This window comes from Hemicordylus capensis, chromosome 1, assembly GCF_027244095.1.
Source record: "Hemicordylus capensis ecotype Gifberg chromosome 1, rHemCap1.1.pri, whole genome shotgun sequence".
In the NCBI taxonomy this organism is placed as follows: Eukaryota; Metazoa; Chordata; class Lepidosauria; order Squamata; family Cordylidae; genus Hemicordylus; species Hemicordylus capensis.
Window position 1 is genome coordinate 379,014,223 of NC_069657.1, and position 17,505 is coordinate 379,031,727.

General features: G+C 43.3%; 1 protein-coding gene across 6 annotated transcripts in view; it reads left to right on the forward strand.

The window, feature by feature from the left end:
* The window catches only part of DISC1 (DISC1 scaffold protein), a 311,857-nt gene that overhangs the window by 216,352 nt on the left and 78,000 nt on the right, over window positions 1-17,505 (forward strand). For 5 of the 6 annotated variants that reach the window (XR_008316745.1, XR_008316749.1, XR_008316750.1 and 2 more), the window contains one exon: window positions 14,010-14,126. Coding sequence is in view for 2 of the 6 variants with exons in the window: in XM_053298880.1 (XP_053154855.1) it covers window positions 14,010-14,126 (117 nt within the window). In the remaining 4 variants the exon portion in view is untranslated. Of the gene's footprint in view, window positions 1-14,009; window positions 14,184-17,505 lie in introns of those variants that run through there. The other variant, XM_053298895.1, reaches the window with a different exon arrangement.

Genomic DNA, 17,505 nt, shown 5'->3' on the forward strand with positions numbered 1-17,505 from the left:
TGTTTATAAAGATCAGCATAGGTCTATGAAAAATAGATCAAAACTAGCTCAGAAATAACATTTTCTTAAAAAAACAAGTGATGCATATTCTGTTGTACAGATTGGATAAATATATAATACATGTAAGAATAATACAGATTGACTGTGGCACTAGTTGTGTGAGTTCCAGCAGATGAAAGGCTGTACCACATGGTTGGTCTGGAGTTGTGTGCTTGTGTGTGAAATATTTTACATCCATAGTATTATTATGGTTGATAAAGACACACTTCTTGACTGCAGTTATCTATGGTTAATCTCCTTGACTTTACTTTGAATGCCTGCAGCCCCTGTTACCTAAATTTGCAAAAGTTAAAAAATCTTGTACCAAGTCTTTCATTTGCCGATCAGAATAATATTCATTTCACTTAATATTCTAGGAGCTATGTACAAACAGGACCATCAATGTGGAATAACTCTTTCTCAGGGACCAATACTAATTCTTGCTCATAGCCTACTCATGTAAAGGGCAGCTCATCCACAAACAATGTGGAAGGATATGACAGGAGCAGTAACAGCTTTGGAGTAAGGGGTTTTCACTTGTATCAAAAAATGCACAGAAGGAGAACAAGCAGGCTATCTTATGTGAAGACACAAATGTTCTCATGAGCTCTACTCAAGAGGAGTGCCCATAGCCCCATAGGTACCAAGATAACGGATGCACCTGTTGTCAAAAAAGAATCACAACAATAGTTCATGGATGGTGTCCAGCCATCAGCCATTGGCAGCTGCCAAGGGAGCATGAGCCATGCAAGGTAGCAGAGAAGAGAGCATATGGTCTCCGAGACAAAGGACGTCAAACCCCTCCAGCAAAGTGGTGCCCATCTGTGAAGCTCACAGAAAGCAGCAGGCAGTTCAAGAGCCTAGAGGGGGGACCTATCAAGGCACCCCCATCACAAACAAGCCTGTCAAACTGCAACACATGAACTGCATCACATGAAGAACTGAACCAACAGTCACAAGTAAATTTCTGCAGAGGTCACTACTAGTAAGATGATCATGTAGAAATTTCCTCTGCCACAGGGAGCATATCACATCCAGAGTTCTTATACCTATCCTCCCAACAAGGAAGGACTTTTTGCAGTTGTATTTCAACCACAATTAAGACTGATATTATTAGTCTTTTTTCATTGATCCTAGTGATTAGGCACAGATAAAGAAAGGATCTACACAGAAGCAGAAACAAACGATTTGTAGGGATGCTTGTTAACATACCGTGGTATCTGGAAAGGTTGAGCAAGTTTTGAATGAGTGCAAGGCATGTCATATTTGCAAAAATTTGTTGCTAACTGCATAAGGACTAGGGACTGGAGAATTATATTTCTTTTAGTTGCTTGATTACCATGCAACTTCTATAATGCTATGGTATAAATGTGTTTGTGGGATGGTCTATATATAAATTTGGCATATACTTGCCAAATATGAAAATATGTATGACGTTTTCCCTTCAAAATGTATTTGTTGAGCTGAATGGCAGATAAACAAGAATTTTCAGCATGGGGAACTGAGCTTCTCTGAAATAATCAAGCTGTAAAGGTAAAGTGTGCCGTCGAGTCGGCTTCGACTCCTGGCAACCATTACCCCATGGTTGTCTTTCATAGTATACCGGAGGGGTTTACCATTGCCATCTCCCATGCAGTATGAGATGATGCCTTTCAGCATCTTCCTATATCACTGCTGCCTGATATAGATGTTTCCCATAGTTTGGGAAACACACCAGTGGGGATTCAAACTGGCAACCTCTGGCTTGATAGTCAAGTCATTTCCCCAGTGCGCCATTAGGTGGCTAATCAAGCTGTAATGTTCTGCAAAACAAAGCATGCTGGACTCTGGGATGGGGTGGGGGAAGGAACTGCCATTTAAAAGCCTCTTTGGAATCATGTGAAATATAGAAGTTAATCCAGTCTCCTTTGTGATTCACCACAGGGAGAAATGCCTGGCAGAATAGCCCTCATGTGTACTTGAGTGACTTCTAGAACTGTGATGTTATGTTCCATTCACTGTTATGTTTTTAGCCCAGGGATTCCCAACCTTGGGTCCCCAGATATTGGACTACAACTCCCGTCATCCCCAGCCACCATGGCCTTTGGACATAGTGGCTGGGGATCATGGAAACTGTAGTCCAACAACATCTGGAGATTCAAATTTGGGGACTCTTATACTAGTACAGATTGCCATACAGCAGAATATGTATCCTGTATAACTGTATGATCACCATGTAAGCACATAATCTGGTATCTCTGGTACAAACCGCCCAGAGACTAAAGTTTGGGGTGGTGTACAAATTTGATAAATAAATAAAAAATAAAAGTGGCATCCTAAGAATCCAAAAACTGATTCTAGGCCTTATTGCTGGAGACAAAAGTAAGCAATTATGATATATGGCATTTATTTATTTAACATATTTTTATTCTGCCCAAAACTTGCATCTCTGGGCAGTTTAGAGTGTTCAGACAGCAGCACATTCATAAACCATATTATCCTCTTATTCCAGATGAATAGGAATATGAAACCGAAGCAACAGTGGCTCGCCTAATGCCACCTAATGATTTCAGGGCAGATTGAAGTTTTAATCCTCAATAGAATTTGGGATAGATTGCACCCCATTTAAGAAAGAAAATAACAATAATACTTTGTGTTCAGTATTCTGCAACGCCATGTTCCTAGTCAAGATCAACCTTGTTAACTGTCCTGTGTTGTTTCATCCACATCCCCTTGTAATACCGTTTAAAATTGCAGTTTTTACTAATACAGATATTGGGATAATGGACAACCCCTATCGCATTGCATGGGGAAATGAAAATACAATGCACTTAATGGTGCTAGGGGTCAAAGAGCCCCCACACAGTGCTGATGTTTCCCCTTATCAAATGGGGTACAATCCACCCTGAATTCTACCAAGGATTGAACTTGGAACTTTCTATTTACAACTCAGTCCATTAGCCATTGTGCTGTACTAAACTAGCTCTCAATGTATGGATGTTATGTGCTGAAGGCTCAGAGAGGTTTTTCCTGTATTTAGAGGTTTAAATGTCCAGCATGGCTTCCCCTCCATCGACCACTCTACTGGCCATTAAAGTTGAGGTCTCCTTGCCTTTGTCTTCCTGCATTCCTGCTCCACAATTTGTTACCAGTCTTTGCTGGACAATTCCAAATCCAACAGTTTGGGAAACCTGAGGGTTGGAATTAGAACAAACCAGCTTGCCAATTAAATGTGCACTTTTCGTACCTTTACATAATTGATTATGTGCACCAGATTTCAAATACTTTGGCACAGGGCATAAATATATCAGATTTGATTAGCTGTGGCTTCTAAAGCTGAATTTGAGCATGAAAATCTGAAGAAGAAATAATCTAGGCCTATGCATGGCTTGAATCTGCATGCAGCGCTAGTGAATATCTTGATATCTGCCAGTGGCGGTGGAAGGAAATGCTGTTGAGGAGGAGGATGCTAGTTCCCCATCGGCAGCAACATATGCTGCATAGGAAGAAGAAAAATTAGAATGTCTGCTTCACAGTGGGAAGCAAAGAGCATCTTCTTTGTTGCCACCAACGAAATCTTACAGTGGCTGTCTGCAGTTTATACAATTTTTCTGACTGCCTTGAGAGCAAGGGCAGGGGATGCGTTTATCAAATCTTGACCATCAGAAGTCAGACTTCATAAAAACACATTTCAGCTTTCTCATGGCACACCAGGCTTCCCCTAGCAAATAGTATTCAGTTTCCCCCAAGTGCTGTCTGTGTGTGTGCACACATATGAGCTAAACAAGACTGGAAATGCTTCCAGGGTGACAGATAGTTGCTTGTAGTCCTAGACGAACCCTCCAGCTTCAGGATTCCCACTTTGTTAATGCATTGAGCTGGGGGCAGATACCATTTCCACCCCCTCAGATAATTCTCTGCAGTGTACACTGAGCAGTATTCCAACCAGGAAGTGTTTAAAATAGTTTCTGTGTCACTGGCACTGCTTTGCCTGCTTCCATATATGTGTCAATCAAAAATATTAGTAGTGACATTAATAGGCGTGCAAGAGGCCAAGAGGCATTTTCTCTCAATTTTTGTAAAGTTAAAATGAGCGGGGATTTGCGGGGAAAGAGAATTGTAGGATTTATTTCCGAGGTAACACAAGAATGTCAAACAATTTTATTAGAGCTGTCATCCAAATTAAAGAAATCACCAGTCCAGTTGACCAATCATGTGAGTTTTAATTGAGGAGTCAGTTAAATTTGCATAGAGTTGGATACAGCTAAAACAATCATTCTCAAGAGAAAGCATCCTTTCTATTCTCAGACTGTGTGTGTCTCAAGCATCATGAGAGAGAAGGGGGGATGCTTCTTCTAAACAACCTCTATTTTTGTAAGGAGTTGTATTAAAAACAATACATATATTATTAAAATAATATACTTTATTTTAATGTAATCCAGACTAACTCTGACCTCGCTTTAGAACGTTGCCTGTACACAACAGTTTTTCCCAAGCCCCTTTCCCTCTGCTGCCCCAGATGCTCCCTGAAAGTATGTCCCTGAGGCTAAAGGACCCTCAGGAACATACACTGGGAGCAGCAGAGGTAAGGAAGCTCATGGGGAAAAGTTGCATGCAGGCAACATTCTAATGCAAGGGCAGTATTAGTTTAGATGATGTCCACTAACTTAAAAAACAAACAAACAACTATCTGCTCAAGTAAGTGTACAGATTAATCAATAAAAAGATTTTCATTTGAGAAAGCTAACTGATTAACCTTTGCAGCCATGCTTTTTAATAGGGACATAATTGTTTTTCTCTTAATGCCATGTAATTAAAACTACAAAGCCATTTCTTCCCCAATCCTCTCCAGTATTGTATTATAATACATACAAGTGATTTTTGGCCCATTAAATAACGGGCGCTAGTAAGCGCTCCGGGCCCCCCGCCGCCATTCCCCCTCCCGCCGCCGCCAGCCTCCATGCCGCGGCCAGTCTCCCCGGCCGGGCAAGGGCCCCAAAGTCTCCCCCCCCTGCCCGGCTTCGGCGGTGCCGCCAGGCTTCGGCCATGGCTCCGCTGCCGCCACCTCGGCCGCACCGCGTCCTCTGGCCGATGTCCGCCGCCGCCTCGGCCACTTTCCCCCGCCGTCTCTTCCCCGGCTTCACAGCGGCCGCTTCTGGCCTTTCCGCGGCCGGGGAATCAACCGCCAAACATGGCCGCCTGGTGCTGGCGGTTGTGTCTCCCTCGGCGAGTTCTGGGCATGCGCTCCATGCATGCCCAGAACAGCCGAGGGAGACACGGACGCACACCAGGAATTTGACACGGGCGCACACTTCGCCTTTTATTATAGAGGATAAGCTGTGTATTATGAGTTACTTTTGTATCTTTCCTCCATGAGCTCAGATCAGCATTTTCTCCTCACATCAAGCCTGTGACATGGGTTGGATACAGTATTGAGTTCTTGCAAATTTCATGGCTTGGCAGTGATTTGAATTTGGGTTTCCCAAGACTGAATCCAGAATTCTAGCCACTGGGTTCTAATATGGCCATGTTGGAGCCCAGGACAGTTGCTAAGCCTACACATGTACAGTAAGGCATGGCTCAGCCTTAGGTTTCTTGAACATACTAGACCTGCCAACAGATTCTGGTAACTCACAGGCGTTAGTGGCAGAATCCTAAACGTTTTGTGAAAGATCAAGTTAAATAATCTTCTGTGGCATCCCTAAGCCTCAGTGCCTGCGGCATCCCTAAACATCAACCCTTTCTGGAAGCCTGAGGAAAAGTGAGGGATAGGTAAGAACTGGATGTGATCTCAAGCTGCTGTCCCTGAATTGGCCAGGGGAGTAGCCATAGCTCAGCAGTAGAACACACGGGGCGTATCTAGGGTAGGGCAGGCAGAGCACATGCCCCGGGCGCCACTTGAAGGGGGCGCCATTTTTTAAAATTAAAATTTCTTTAACAGGGCTGCCAAAACCAAAATGACCACCGCACATGCTTAAATGGCCTCAGTGAGGCCCTAGGCCATGCCAGGCCTCACAGAGGCCATTTGAGCATGTGCAGTGGCCATTTTGTTTTCAGCGGCCTTTAAAAAAATTATTTTTTAAAATGGCCACCGCACATGCTCAAATGGTCCCTGTGAGGCCCTAGAGGCCAGTGAGGGGGAGGGCAAACCTTTGCAGACCCCCCCCCATGGCCTTTAGGAAGCCCCCTGAAGGGGCTACAGGTAATTTTTTTAAAAAAATTAATATAATATAAGTCACTGTACACATATTCAGATATGTGACTTTTATGTGACCTTCAGACTTGAATTTTTCAGCTGATATTATGGCAAAGTTATCTGAAAGATGAATGTCAGATGTTTGGAAGGGGGGGGGATTTCAGTGCTTGCCCTAGGCGCTATTTTCCCTAGATACGCCTCTGAGAACACATGATCAGCACACAGACAATCTCAAGTATAATCTCTGGCATTTTCAAGCAAGGCTGGATAACACCTGTCTGAAAACTTAGAGAGCTACTGTCAGTCAATGTAGACATTTTTTAGTTCCTAGTGGTCTGACTCATATGCAGAGGTGTACTTAGGCAATTGGAGAGCCTGGACCTAAAGGCCTTTGGAGACCCATCACCCCCTCAACTGCCTCTGCAAAATAAGCTGCAGTGCACTATTTCTACACCAGAATATGTTTAGGGGGAGCTGGAAACATTTTTTTTTTTTAAAAAACCCTGAAGTTACTTTCCTCTGACCTGCACAGACATATATCATATTTTGCATTGAGAGTCCTGGCACTTCAATCCTGGCTGATTACACACCTTTCTGTCCATTCATCACAAACCTACAGGTGTGGGCCAGAGTGCATTTGTAAAAAAAAAAAGACTGTGCAACTCCCAATGGATTCTTGACCATTCACAAACCAACTGGAATACAACACATGTGTCCTATATGGCAGCCTGTGGAACAGAGTCTTCTTCTGGAAGTCAATAGAAGAAGAAACAAAGCTTGATGCCATGCATCTCTTAATCAAGAAGTTAGCATGCTTTTCCACTCTGAGGGCACATCCGTACAACACTGGAGGTTTGTTTTCTGTGCAAGAGGTTATTTTTTTCACTGCCAGTCAAAGAGCACTCTTGCACATTTTGCCCTTAAACCCTGTCTGCTGGCATGCTAGATGTGGGAAATCTCAGGCAATGTATGGCTACCACAGTTCACATGCAGGTTTGTTTGTTTGTTCAGCATATTTGTATTCTGCTCGAAATGCAAGTCTCTGGGCGGTTTATAATAAAACAACACAGATTAAAAACAAACTTAAAACATTCAAACAATTTCAAACAATGATAGATTCTGTACATCTAATTAAAACACCTGTTTGCTGAACTTTGCATGGCATCTAAGTATAGTGGCTGACATCTAGAGACTACTGCTGTACTATTGCAACACACAAAGATGCACCCATGCAAGAAGGTCACATCACTCAGTGATTAGTCAGAGGCGCTCTGTCTCTTGCACTCTTGGTTGATTTATGAACTGAGAAGAGATTTCACCGCAGAAGGCACATCACAGGTTGTGCACGCACACTTCATTGCAATAGTGCAATACTTGTCTGGAATCTAGCTCCCACCTTAGCGGAATTAATTAATGTAAGATCCTTGCACTAGTGAAACATGTTTACACTAATGCAGCATTAATGTTAGCAGGTGACCTTCACCTGAAAAATAGGCACTGGCACAAGCCTTAGATACCTGTCTAGAAAGACTCCCAGGATGTTCTCAGCCATTGAATAAATAAATAAATTGAATTAATAACAACAACAACTCGATGTCTGGATAAAACAAACCAGTCAATAACACCTGTCTGTGTAAACAAGAAATAATAATTTGCATTTCTTGGACTTATATCTGTTTCCACATTAAACAGATTTGCAGCTTGGGCTTTTTTCATTATACGCATAGCAAAATGTAATGTAAGAAAATGCTGTAAGGTTGTGATCTCCAGCCCACTTGGCACAGCAGTACAAAACCACAGGGGGAAGAGAGAAGCAGCCATAGGAAAAGGAGCATAAGTAGAGGTCAAATGCCTGAATTAATCTTTTAAGGTGGCAGACCTAACATCTGGGTTTCATAATTCAACAGTAATTCACTGTTCTCAAATATTGGGTAATCATACCAGTTTTATTGCTGAACTATACTGAGGCTGGCACAGGATATCAGAATTAATTAATGTGCACAATAATTTGCAACTTGTTTACACCAAGTACGACTTTCAGATCATCCTCAGAAGTCTCTTATATGGCTGCAACAGGAGGCTGATCTATAACCTAATGCATTAACAGCCCTTCATTACAACCATGCACTTAAGTCAGATTCAGCTAAACTGCTCAATAATTAACACTTTAAAATTACAGCTCGCTTTTTGTTCACAAAAAACAAAACATCCCTTCTCCATGCCATGAATTGTGCTTATGTTACAGTTTTGTATGAGGGCTAGAACTGGAAAACCTTGTTCCATAGCTTTCACTTATCAAAACAGACCTACATTTGTGAGTTTATGTGTTGCAGCTGAAAGCTTTCCATGCTGAAATCAACTTCTCAGATAATGTTTTTTTAAAATAGATCTGGACAGAGCTATCATCTTAATAAGTATGTGAGGGTTTTGCCTAGCACTCAGTTATTTGTAATGCTAAGCAAAATGCTCTCACACTTAAGAAGATTACTCTATCCCAATCTAATGTTTTTGAAATGAATGATTGAACGTCTTGGATAAAATTGGTATTCTGAGATGGATGCTCCAGCTAGTAATCAGTACTTTTAGGTATTTGCAGAGCAAAGAAAAGAAATGATTTCAAGACTGACCTCCTTGCAAACCAGCAACATAGCAAAGTTTGCCAAGAATGCTGCCGTATCTTATTGTATGCTAGTCACAAAGGTTTTTTCTATTAGCCTTCCAATCTTGTAAATTGTTCAGGTGTTTTTTGCTTCTTAAAATATGCAGGGCCTTGCTGGGTATTGAATAACAATTTAACAGCTTGATGGTTGAGTTGTTCTTCATTGTTTTCTTTCACCCCAGACAGATGCAAGGACATTTACAGGCAATATAAGGAGGTCCTTCCCTACCCCCTCAGTCTGACTACCCATGGATTTAAAAGCTTAGGCCATATTGATTCTGGGTATAAGCTCATTCTCATTGGAGTTTTGGAATGGTGCATTCTGTCAAAAGTGATTAGAAACCATTACAGAAACTCTGCAGAAACCATTATTGGGGAGCCAAATGGTTCAAGATTTTCTTGTATCCATTGATGCTCACTCTAGTCTAGAATATGAAGATAGCTGCCCCTTCCATCTTTGTTCCCTGATTCACAAGTGTTGAATTTTCCTCTCCTTGGCTGTTTTCAAACTGCTCATTACATAGGAATGAACTCAGTGGGAACATATGCAAAAATTTCATCTCCCTTTTCAGGGGATATGGTGAGCAGATAAATAAAACTGGAACTGTGTGAATCTAATTTGAAATGGACATAGTGAAGAATGTCTTGCTGAATCTGTTACTGATGTACAGGGCCTTCTAATTATCATCTGCATCTTGTATGTGCACCATGTTTTAGAATTTCTGTGAGCTTGCCCATGTCATTTGTTGCAATCAGCAACTAACTGCCAACACCTGAAGGATGTTCAAGTGGCCTCCTGCCTGCCAGCCCAGCATGCTTTTTGCTTCCCTGAATTCTGGAGCCCAGAGGCAATGGTCTCAAAAGCACTTCTAAAGGAAGCAGGCTGTTTGTGGCCAATCATGACCCTTGAAAGTAACCAATCTTCCAGAATTCTACTTTTACCTTGTTCTTCCTCAGGCCACATGGCCTGTTCACAAAGGACTCCATATTCCTGCTGTTCTTTCATTGCCACTTTCTTGTATCCTGCCGCTCTTCGATCAGTAAAGTTCTATGTTGTGAGCCTCCCAGAGAACAATCTCTTATGGGGTGGCTAACAAAGTTAATTAATTACTTATTTTTATTATTATTTTTATATTATCTGCAGGTAGATCTGTTCATCTTACTGACACAAAAAATGTAATGACTATTTGTCATAACTTGCTTCTGCTTGGGGGTTTGCTGGGCAGCGACTGGTTCTAGTGTAAGGCCCCTAGCTGCTGTCCCCTTCATTGGCTACTCCCTTATTCTGCTGCCCCTGATTTTCCATATGTATATTTACTGTATGTGTGTGCATACAGTATAAAAATATTGTTGAGTAAAGTTTTGGGTTGTTTAGAAATACTCACTGTGAAATGAACCACACAATTCTCTAGTTTCATTTGTCTAGATTACCATAGGTACTGAGCCCTTTCTCACAATCAGTGAGAAAGGGCTCTGATCTTCAGGGGAGTAAGCCTTAACATGCTTACCTCCCCGGCAGATTATCAAGAGCTCCTTCCTGGGTGGGCAGATCACCCGCCCAAATGATTGCTGGCTACACTTGGCAGCATGGAGGGTCAGCGGCTGGGATGTGTCTTCCCAGCCCCTGGAACTTCTATAATGCACCGCACAAGAGTGTGGTGCATTATAGGAAATCTCCTGGCACGGGCCAGTAGGCTACTCGCATGTAGGTGCTGCATGGAGCCGTGCAGAACCAACTCATGAGCACTAAGCCCTGTTTAATGGTGCCCTTGCGCCCCAAACCTGGACTAAGCAGCGGGCTCCAGTGTTCCCTCTAAGGGGTACAGACGTGCGTGTGCTTACAAGTTTTTTTATGTCTGCTCAGTTAATTTTAGATCCCACTCAGGTTGAATCAGTAAGGCCCCACTCTGAATGCATGTGCACACACAGACTGTGTTAATACTGCTGCCCAGAACAGAACTCATTCCACACACAGATGAAAACAACGAGAGAGAAGACTGATGGGCTCCCTAAGTGCGTTTGCCACCACCGGGAGCCATGTGGCTCCTGGTGGTTCACATGCATCAGCAAAACTGGGCTGGGCTTCCTTAGCCCAATTTTGCCTGCCCCACTCAGTAATGTAGTCAGCAGAAGCTGTAGCTTGGTTACAATGCAAGGTATTGTGATTTCAGGGCCATGTACATGATTACAGAGGTACTTATTGTGCGGGATCGAAACTTGGGAAACGATTTTGATCTGGCGGTTCTGGATGGAGTCATGCTCCCACAGAAGGAACAGGTATGCAGTCTGGGGGTGCTTCTGGATCCGAACCTCTTCCTGGTGTTCCAGGCTGAGGCGGTGGCCAGAGGTGCTTTATATCAGCTTCTGCTGATACACCAGCTGCATCTGTTTTTTGAGATGAATGACCTCAAAACAGTGGTACATCTGCTCGTAACCTCTAGGCTGGATTACTGCAATGCTCTCTATGTGGGGCTGCCTTTGTATGTAGTCCAGAAACTGCAGTTGGTTCAGACGCGGCAGCCAGGTTGGGCTCTGGGTCATCTAGGAGAGACCATATTACTCCTGTGCTGAAGGAATTGCACTGGCTACCAATACGTCTCCAGGCAAAATACAAGGTGCTGGTCATTACCTATAAAGTCCTAAACAGCTTAGGCCCTGGGTACTGAAGAGAACGTCTTCTTCGCCCTGAGCCCCACTGCCTGCTAAGATCATCTGGAGAGGTTCGCCTGCGGCTGCCGCCAACTTATCTGGCAGCTACTCAGGAACAGGCCTTCTCCATTGCAGCCCCTGGACTTTGGAATGCACTCCCTGTTGAAATAAGAGCCTCCCCATATCTGGCAACTTTTAAAAAGGCATGGAAGACACACTTATTCTCCCAGGCTTTTAATTTGATTTATAGTTTTAAATAATTTTAATATAGGGTTTTAAATGTTTGTAATCTTTTAAATGATTTTAATTGTTAATTGATTTAATATTTTAAATGATTTTAATTGTAAACTGCTCAGAGGCACAAGTTTGAGGCAGTATAGAAATATTTTAAATTAAGTAATTAAAGTGGTCCCTCGACTTACGAAGTACTCGACATCCGAAGATTTCGACTTACGAACGACAAAAAATACCGGAAGTCGTTGCCGGTTTAGATGCGGCTTCCTCGACCTACGAATTTTTAGATGCGGTTTCCTCGACTTACGAATGTTTCCGGACCTCCGTGGATGCGCTTTTTGACTTACGAAAATTTCGACCTACGAACGTGCGTTCGGAACGGATTATCTTCGTAAGTCGAGGGACCACTGTAAATAAATAAAATTGTGCTCAGTATACTACAGTATAATATTACCTTAGGCAAAAAGAGGCAGAAACATATTAATGTTATATTTTAGTGTAACTAAGCAGACACTTATCGTGTAAAGTATTCCAAACCTGATTCATCCATTGTTTGCCAGATGACAGGGTAATGTTGGCCATGTTTCTATAACAATCAAATCCTAACCAAAAGTCTGACTCATGTGCAAAGCCCATGAGAGTTTATGGGAGTGAGAGTGAGTTATTTTCCAAGAAGGTTCAGGTGCACATTCTAAGAGGTGGCATTTCCAATAAAGCTTGCAGATGCAGGCATAAGTGTGAAGGCAGCTAAAAAGCAGTGACTCACAGAACTGGCAGACAGGTCTGCACTTAAAGGAAACTTATGAAGTGATTGCTCTGTAGAACTGAGCCTCACCATCAGTGAACTGTTTTTGATGCAGTCAATATAGTTGGGATTAAATCACCCATCACTTTCTGAAGGCCTCTTGCTGTACAGTGCCTCCCTACTTGGCACCTGGAATGCTGCCACAGCATTCCACATTCTAGGGACCAGGATCCCTGTGAAAGGTAATTCTTTACGTCATCTGTGTCCATTTTATGGATTCAGTGCCCTGGAGAACTACATCTCCCAGGCTTTCTTATGCTTGGGCTAATGCTGTGCAATGTTCTGGTACCAGGGAGAGGTGTCTGCACAGACACCTCCAGAGGAGCCTTGCTGCTCCCCACCCCCAGCCTGCCCCACTGCCACTTAAACTTAGGGGAAAGGAAGGGAACAGCAGTGTAGTGATTTCAGATATTGGACAAGGAGATACAGCCTAACTGAGTATATTAGTTTCAGAGCAAAATTGCTGGCCGAAGAGATACATGTTAAAAAACAAAACACCTAAGTGCCAGGAAACATCTAGTTTTCTACCTGGAGGAAATGTTTTGTATGTTAGGAGCATTCAGCCATGTGTGCCCCAGCCTTCAGTCAGTGGGATAACCCAGGCACACATTCCCCACCTCAGTGAGATCCAAGTCTGAGTGAGCTTGTCTGGTGGCCACACGGAGACGGGCCTTCTCGATTGCTGCCCCGAGATTATGGAATGTGCTCCCTGCTAAGATGCAATCCTCCCCATCCCTGACTATTTTTAAAAAACATCTGAAGACCCACCTCTCCACCCAAGCTTTTTCAGCTTTTTAAATTTGTAGTTTTAATTTTATCCTGTTTTAATTTTATACTGTTTTTAAATTGTTAAACTGTTTTAACCTTTTATATTTGTTTTAATTGTTTTTATGTTATTGTTAACCGCCCAGAGACAAAAGTTTGGGCGGTATACAAATTAAATAAATAAATAAATCTACTGTATGAGGCTGAAACGAAGAATAACAGAAGGACTCCATGACCCAATCACTTGCAAACAAGGACTTGAAGACCTGCTTTTAAGAGCATAAAGGGTTCTGAACCCTCTCCTCCACCCCCCCATGACTTACTTCCTTGCTACCCCCCTCCAGGCACTTGTTCCCAGTTGAGGACTGACTTTTGGTACTGGGGTGTGACTGTGAGAAAAGTATTGGGAGATTTTGCAAGGAGGTGAACTGTCAGTACAGGGGAGGATTCAGGGCTCCTCACCCATGCACCACTTCTGCTCATACAGTTGAATCCCCAGCCCACTTTATACAGGATTGGAGCAGATTTCTGTATTTAAAGAGAAAGGTCTGCCACCATCATGACAACTTTGCCTCCGGAATAATGGAACATTATAAAAATACTGACTGAACTGCTGTTTAACATGATCCTAGTAATGGTAATGGCAACCACAAGTGTAAACACTTCGTTTCATCTGCTTGTAGGAATGTCATATCCTTTCTGCAGAACTTGAAGAAAAATGTGAAAAAATAAGCGAGAAGCTGATGCACCTGGAAGATCAACTTCAAACAGCAATCTGCAGCTGTGACGAAGGCCTTGTTCATATCCTTTTTTTGATACATGGTGTTTGATGCTCCAAGTAAAGTTTCACTGGCACATGTGTGAAACTGAAATTGTGTTAATCCTGCCATAGAGAACCATGTTGATATAGTCTGAACGTTGTTTTCTAGAAAGGTAAAGTAGTAAAATTAGAGTAATCCTCAAATGAATGGTTGGGATTGACCAGTAATTTGAAAGAATCTGGTCCAGCAAACTGTTTTACATAGTAACACGTAAGGGATGATGATTTCCAAATTATGGTGTGGGACCAGATGGTGGGATCTGAACAAATACAGGTGCCACAGGTTTGTCTCTGGAGGATACACTGATGCAAGGATTTTTGCAGCGATCAGATTAGCCAAAGATTCTCAAACTTGGCTATTGTGGTTTAAGATTATGGGAGCCTATATCTGGGGGCCTAAGTTTGAGAAACCCTGGATTAGTCCATGCTAAATATCCACTTCCAGCAAATCACACAGTATTCTGAGCTCAACCCATGCTGGCTCCCTATCAGGGGTTGCTGGTGCCTCCAAAAACTCTGTGTGTGTGTGTGTGTGTGTGTGTGTGTTTTCCATCTACTCTGTGTCCCGTGCAGCCATCAATCCTTTCCTCCAAGGTTGAGACAGCAGGGCAGGCCACGGAGACGGAGATAAGCGGTGGCCAGGGGAAAGAGATGAACAGCCCGCAGGCAGGCAGGAGTCAGAGCACTGAGGCCCCAGACAGGCTGAAACAGGTGGGCTCTACTGCCATGGAACCAACAGGGGCCGAGCAGCAGCAGGGAGGGGTCAGGTGGGAGGCATATCCAGATGATGTTAGCGGTCACCTCCTGAACGGAGAGGGCCAAAGAGGGAGGGAGGTCCAGGGAGGCTTTGAGCAGCAGCTGTAGGGGATGAAGGATTAGGGGAATAAAGGAGGGCATTGTCCCCAGGCAAGGAGCAGGGAGGTGTGTAGCCTGTGAAGAGGCATTTAAGACACTAGCCAAGGATGAGTGCTGGCTAGTGGGGAGTGTCTCGGCCCCTGGTGAGAGGCGGGCACCAAGACTGACCAGCTAAGGCAGGAGGAGGACTAGGGTGACGCTCAACTCCCTCCTCTGCTTTGACTCGGAGGTCTTGGTGCACTGTGCCCTTCCAGCTGGTCTGCAGGGCAACGGGAGAACTCGGCCAGACACTCTGCCAAGTCGCTCTCAGCACACTTTACCTTTCCTCCTCCCTTCCTCTTCCATGTTCTGAAGCAACATGCCTCTGAATGCCAGGTACTGGAGGTAATAGCATGGGAATACTGATGCCCTTGTGCACCGATTGTAACCTTCCCAAAGGCATTTGGCTGGCCACTTTTGGAAACAGAGTGCTCTGCTTGCTTCTGGTTGATACTTGAGTCTGGGGAACAGCCTGTGTGAGGCATTGAGCTTGGGAGTGGGGGTACTCCGAGAGAGAAGAAGACACTCAATGTGGAAGAAAACACCTGCTGACCTAACTCTAGCCAGCCAGCCTGCTGCATCGCCCAGCCCACCTCTGCTCCACTACCCCTCCAAGCCGGACCACCTCAGAACTGTGCAGGTGCCAGTGCAGCACTCTCTGGCTTGCACCATAGAAGCAAGGAGGGAGCAAACACCAGGAATCCTTGTTGTGCCCCGGTGCTGGTGGACTGGCCCTGGAGCCCCAGAGCCCAAAAATATCTCCAAACATCCAAATTGGGGGGGGGGGAGTAAAAAGGATGGTAGTTGACTTATACCTACCTACCTACCTACCTATCATATGTATTTATTTATCTTGTTTATAAATATTCTTTATTTATAAATCTTTCCTTTAAGATGGCAGTTTAGCACACAGTGCACTTCCAATGACAAAATACTTGTGCTGCCTGCATTTTGGACAGGGATGGTAGTGAGCCAAGTGGAGGCTGTGCCATCTGCACTGAGCTTGCCACGATGTGCCTCTTTTGCTCATGCCTTTTCTGCCATACATGCAGTTTAGCACTAAATGTCCGGATGCATATCATGGAACGCTCCTGTGCAGAGCTGCCCTCCGAGAACAGCCAGGGAGCCATTTGTCTAGCACTCTCAGAAACTGAGAGGAGTCTTGTCATTGACTTGCTTCAGAATTAGGTCAGAGTGAATAGATGTTGCTTGTTTTCGTACACGTTCAAAGTGCACTTGAACCTCTTTCATGCCATTTGTGCCCACGTGTTAATATGCAGGAGAAACTGCAGAATAGAAATCCAGTGTACATTCTTGGCAATTCACTTTACTGATATGTCACATACAAAACAGTCCTCAAATGACATTGTGCTAATCTACTTTGTAATATTTAGAAGCACATACCAAGGGGGACACATGCACCATACATCCAGAAATTTGCACTCACAAAAATGAACTACTTAACCAAATTGTGTGAATTTTGTGAATCTGCAGCCAAATAAAGAGGATGCACATTTTGGCAAGATATCACTCTTTCACCTAAAATATTGAGGAATTGCTTATTATATATTGTCCTGCAGTTTTATCTGCATAAAATGCAGTATGGCATAAATAACCATAGCAAGATGAGCATTTGGTTCCCTCCCAAATGAAATCCATTGCATGAGGAAAAAAGAATAGTTAAAAGTTAGCTTAAATCAACTGGAATTTGGGTAAAGCTTGCTGAATCTTTGCTTAACTGCTATCAAGCCTGTATAGGTAGAAAGGTGCAAAGTTTTTAAAAATTGGAGCAAATAACCTTTTTCTTCCACAATCCTACCACAAATAATTATCTTCACAAGGGGAAATACTGCTTAAAATGGAGTGCATACAGAAATGTAGAGTCAGTTAATATATATGAACTGTCTTCAGAATTTGCTGTGCAAAAACATGCAGGTACCAAAGTGAATAGATGCGGAGATAAAAAAAATTATAAAAATTATGCTGCTGTATAGGATCAATACTGGCTGCCGCCACTGTTGTCTAGCTGCCATGTTTTTTCCTGGTGTCGTCTTATTTTATGTAACAGATGACATTATATCATCATGCTGTGTATTTTCTCACACAAATCATTTGCTATAGAACAAAACAGCAGGAAAGAGACAAGGTGCAGCAGTGATTCTATGTCTAAAGGTAAAGTTGTGCCATCAAGTTGGTGCTGACTCCTGGCGACCACAGAGCCCTGTGGTTTTCTTTGGTTGAATACAGGAAGGGTTTACCATTGCCTCCTCCCATGCAGTATGAGATGATGCCTTTCAGCATCTTCCCATATCACTGCTGCCTGATATAGGTGTTTCCCATAGTCTGGGAAACATACCAGCGGGGATTCAAACCAGCAACCTCTTGCTCCCTAGGCAAATTATTTCCCTGCTGCACCATTAGGTGGCTCAGGCTCTAAAACACCAGCTGACATCCAGGGCTTATGG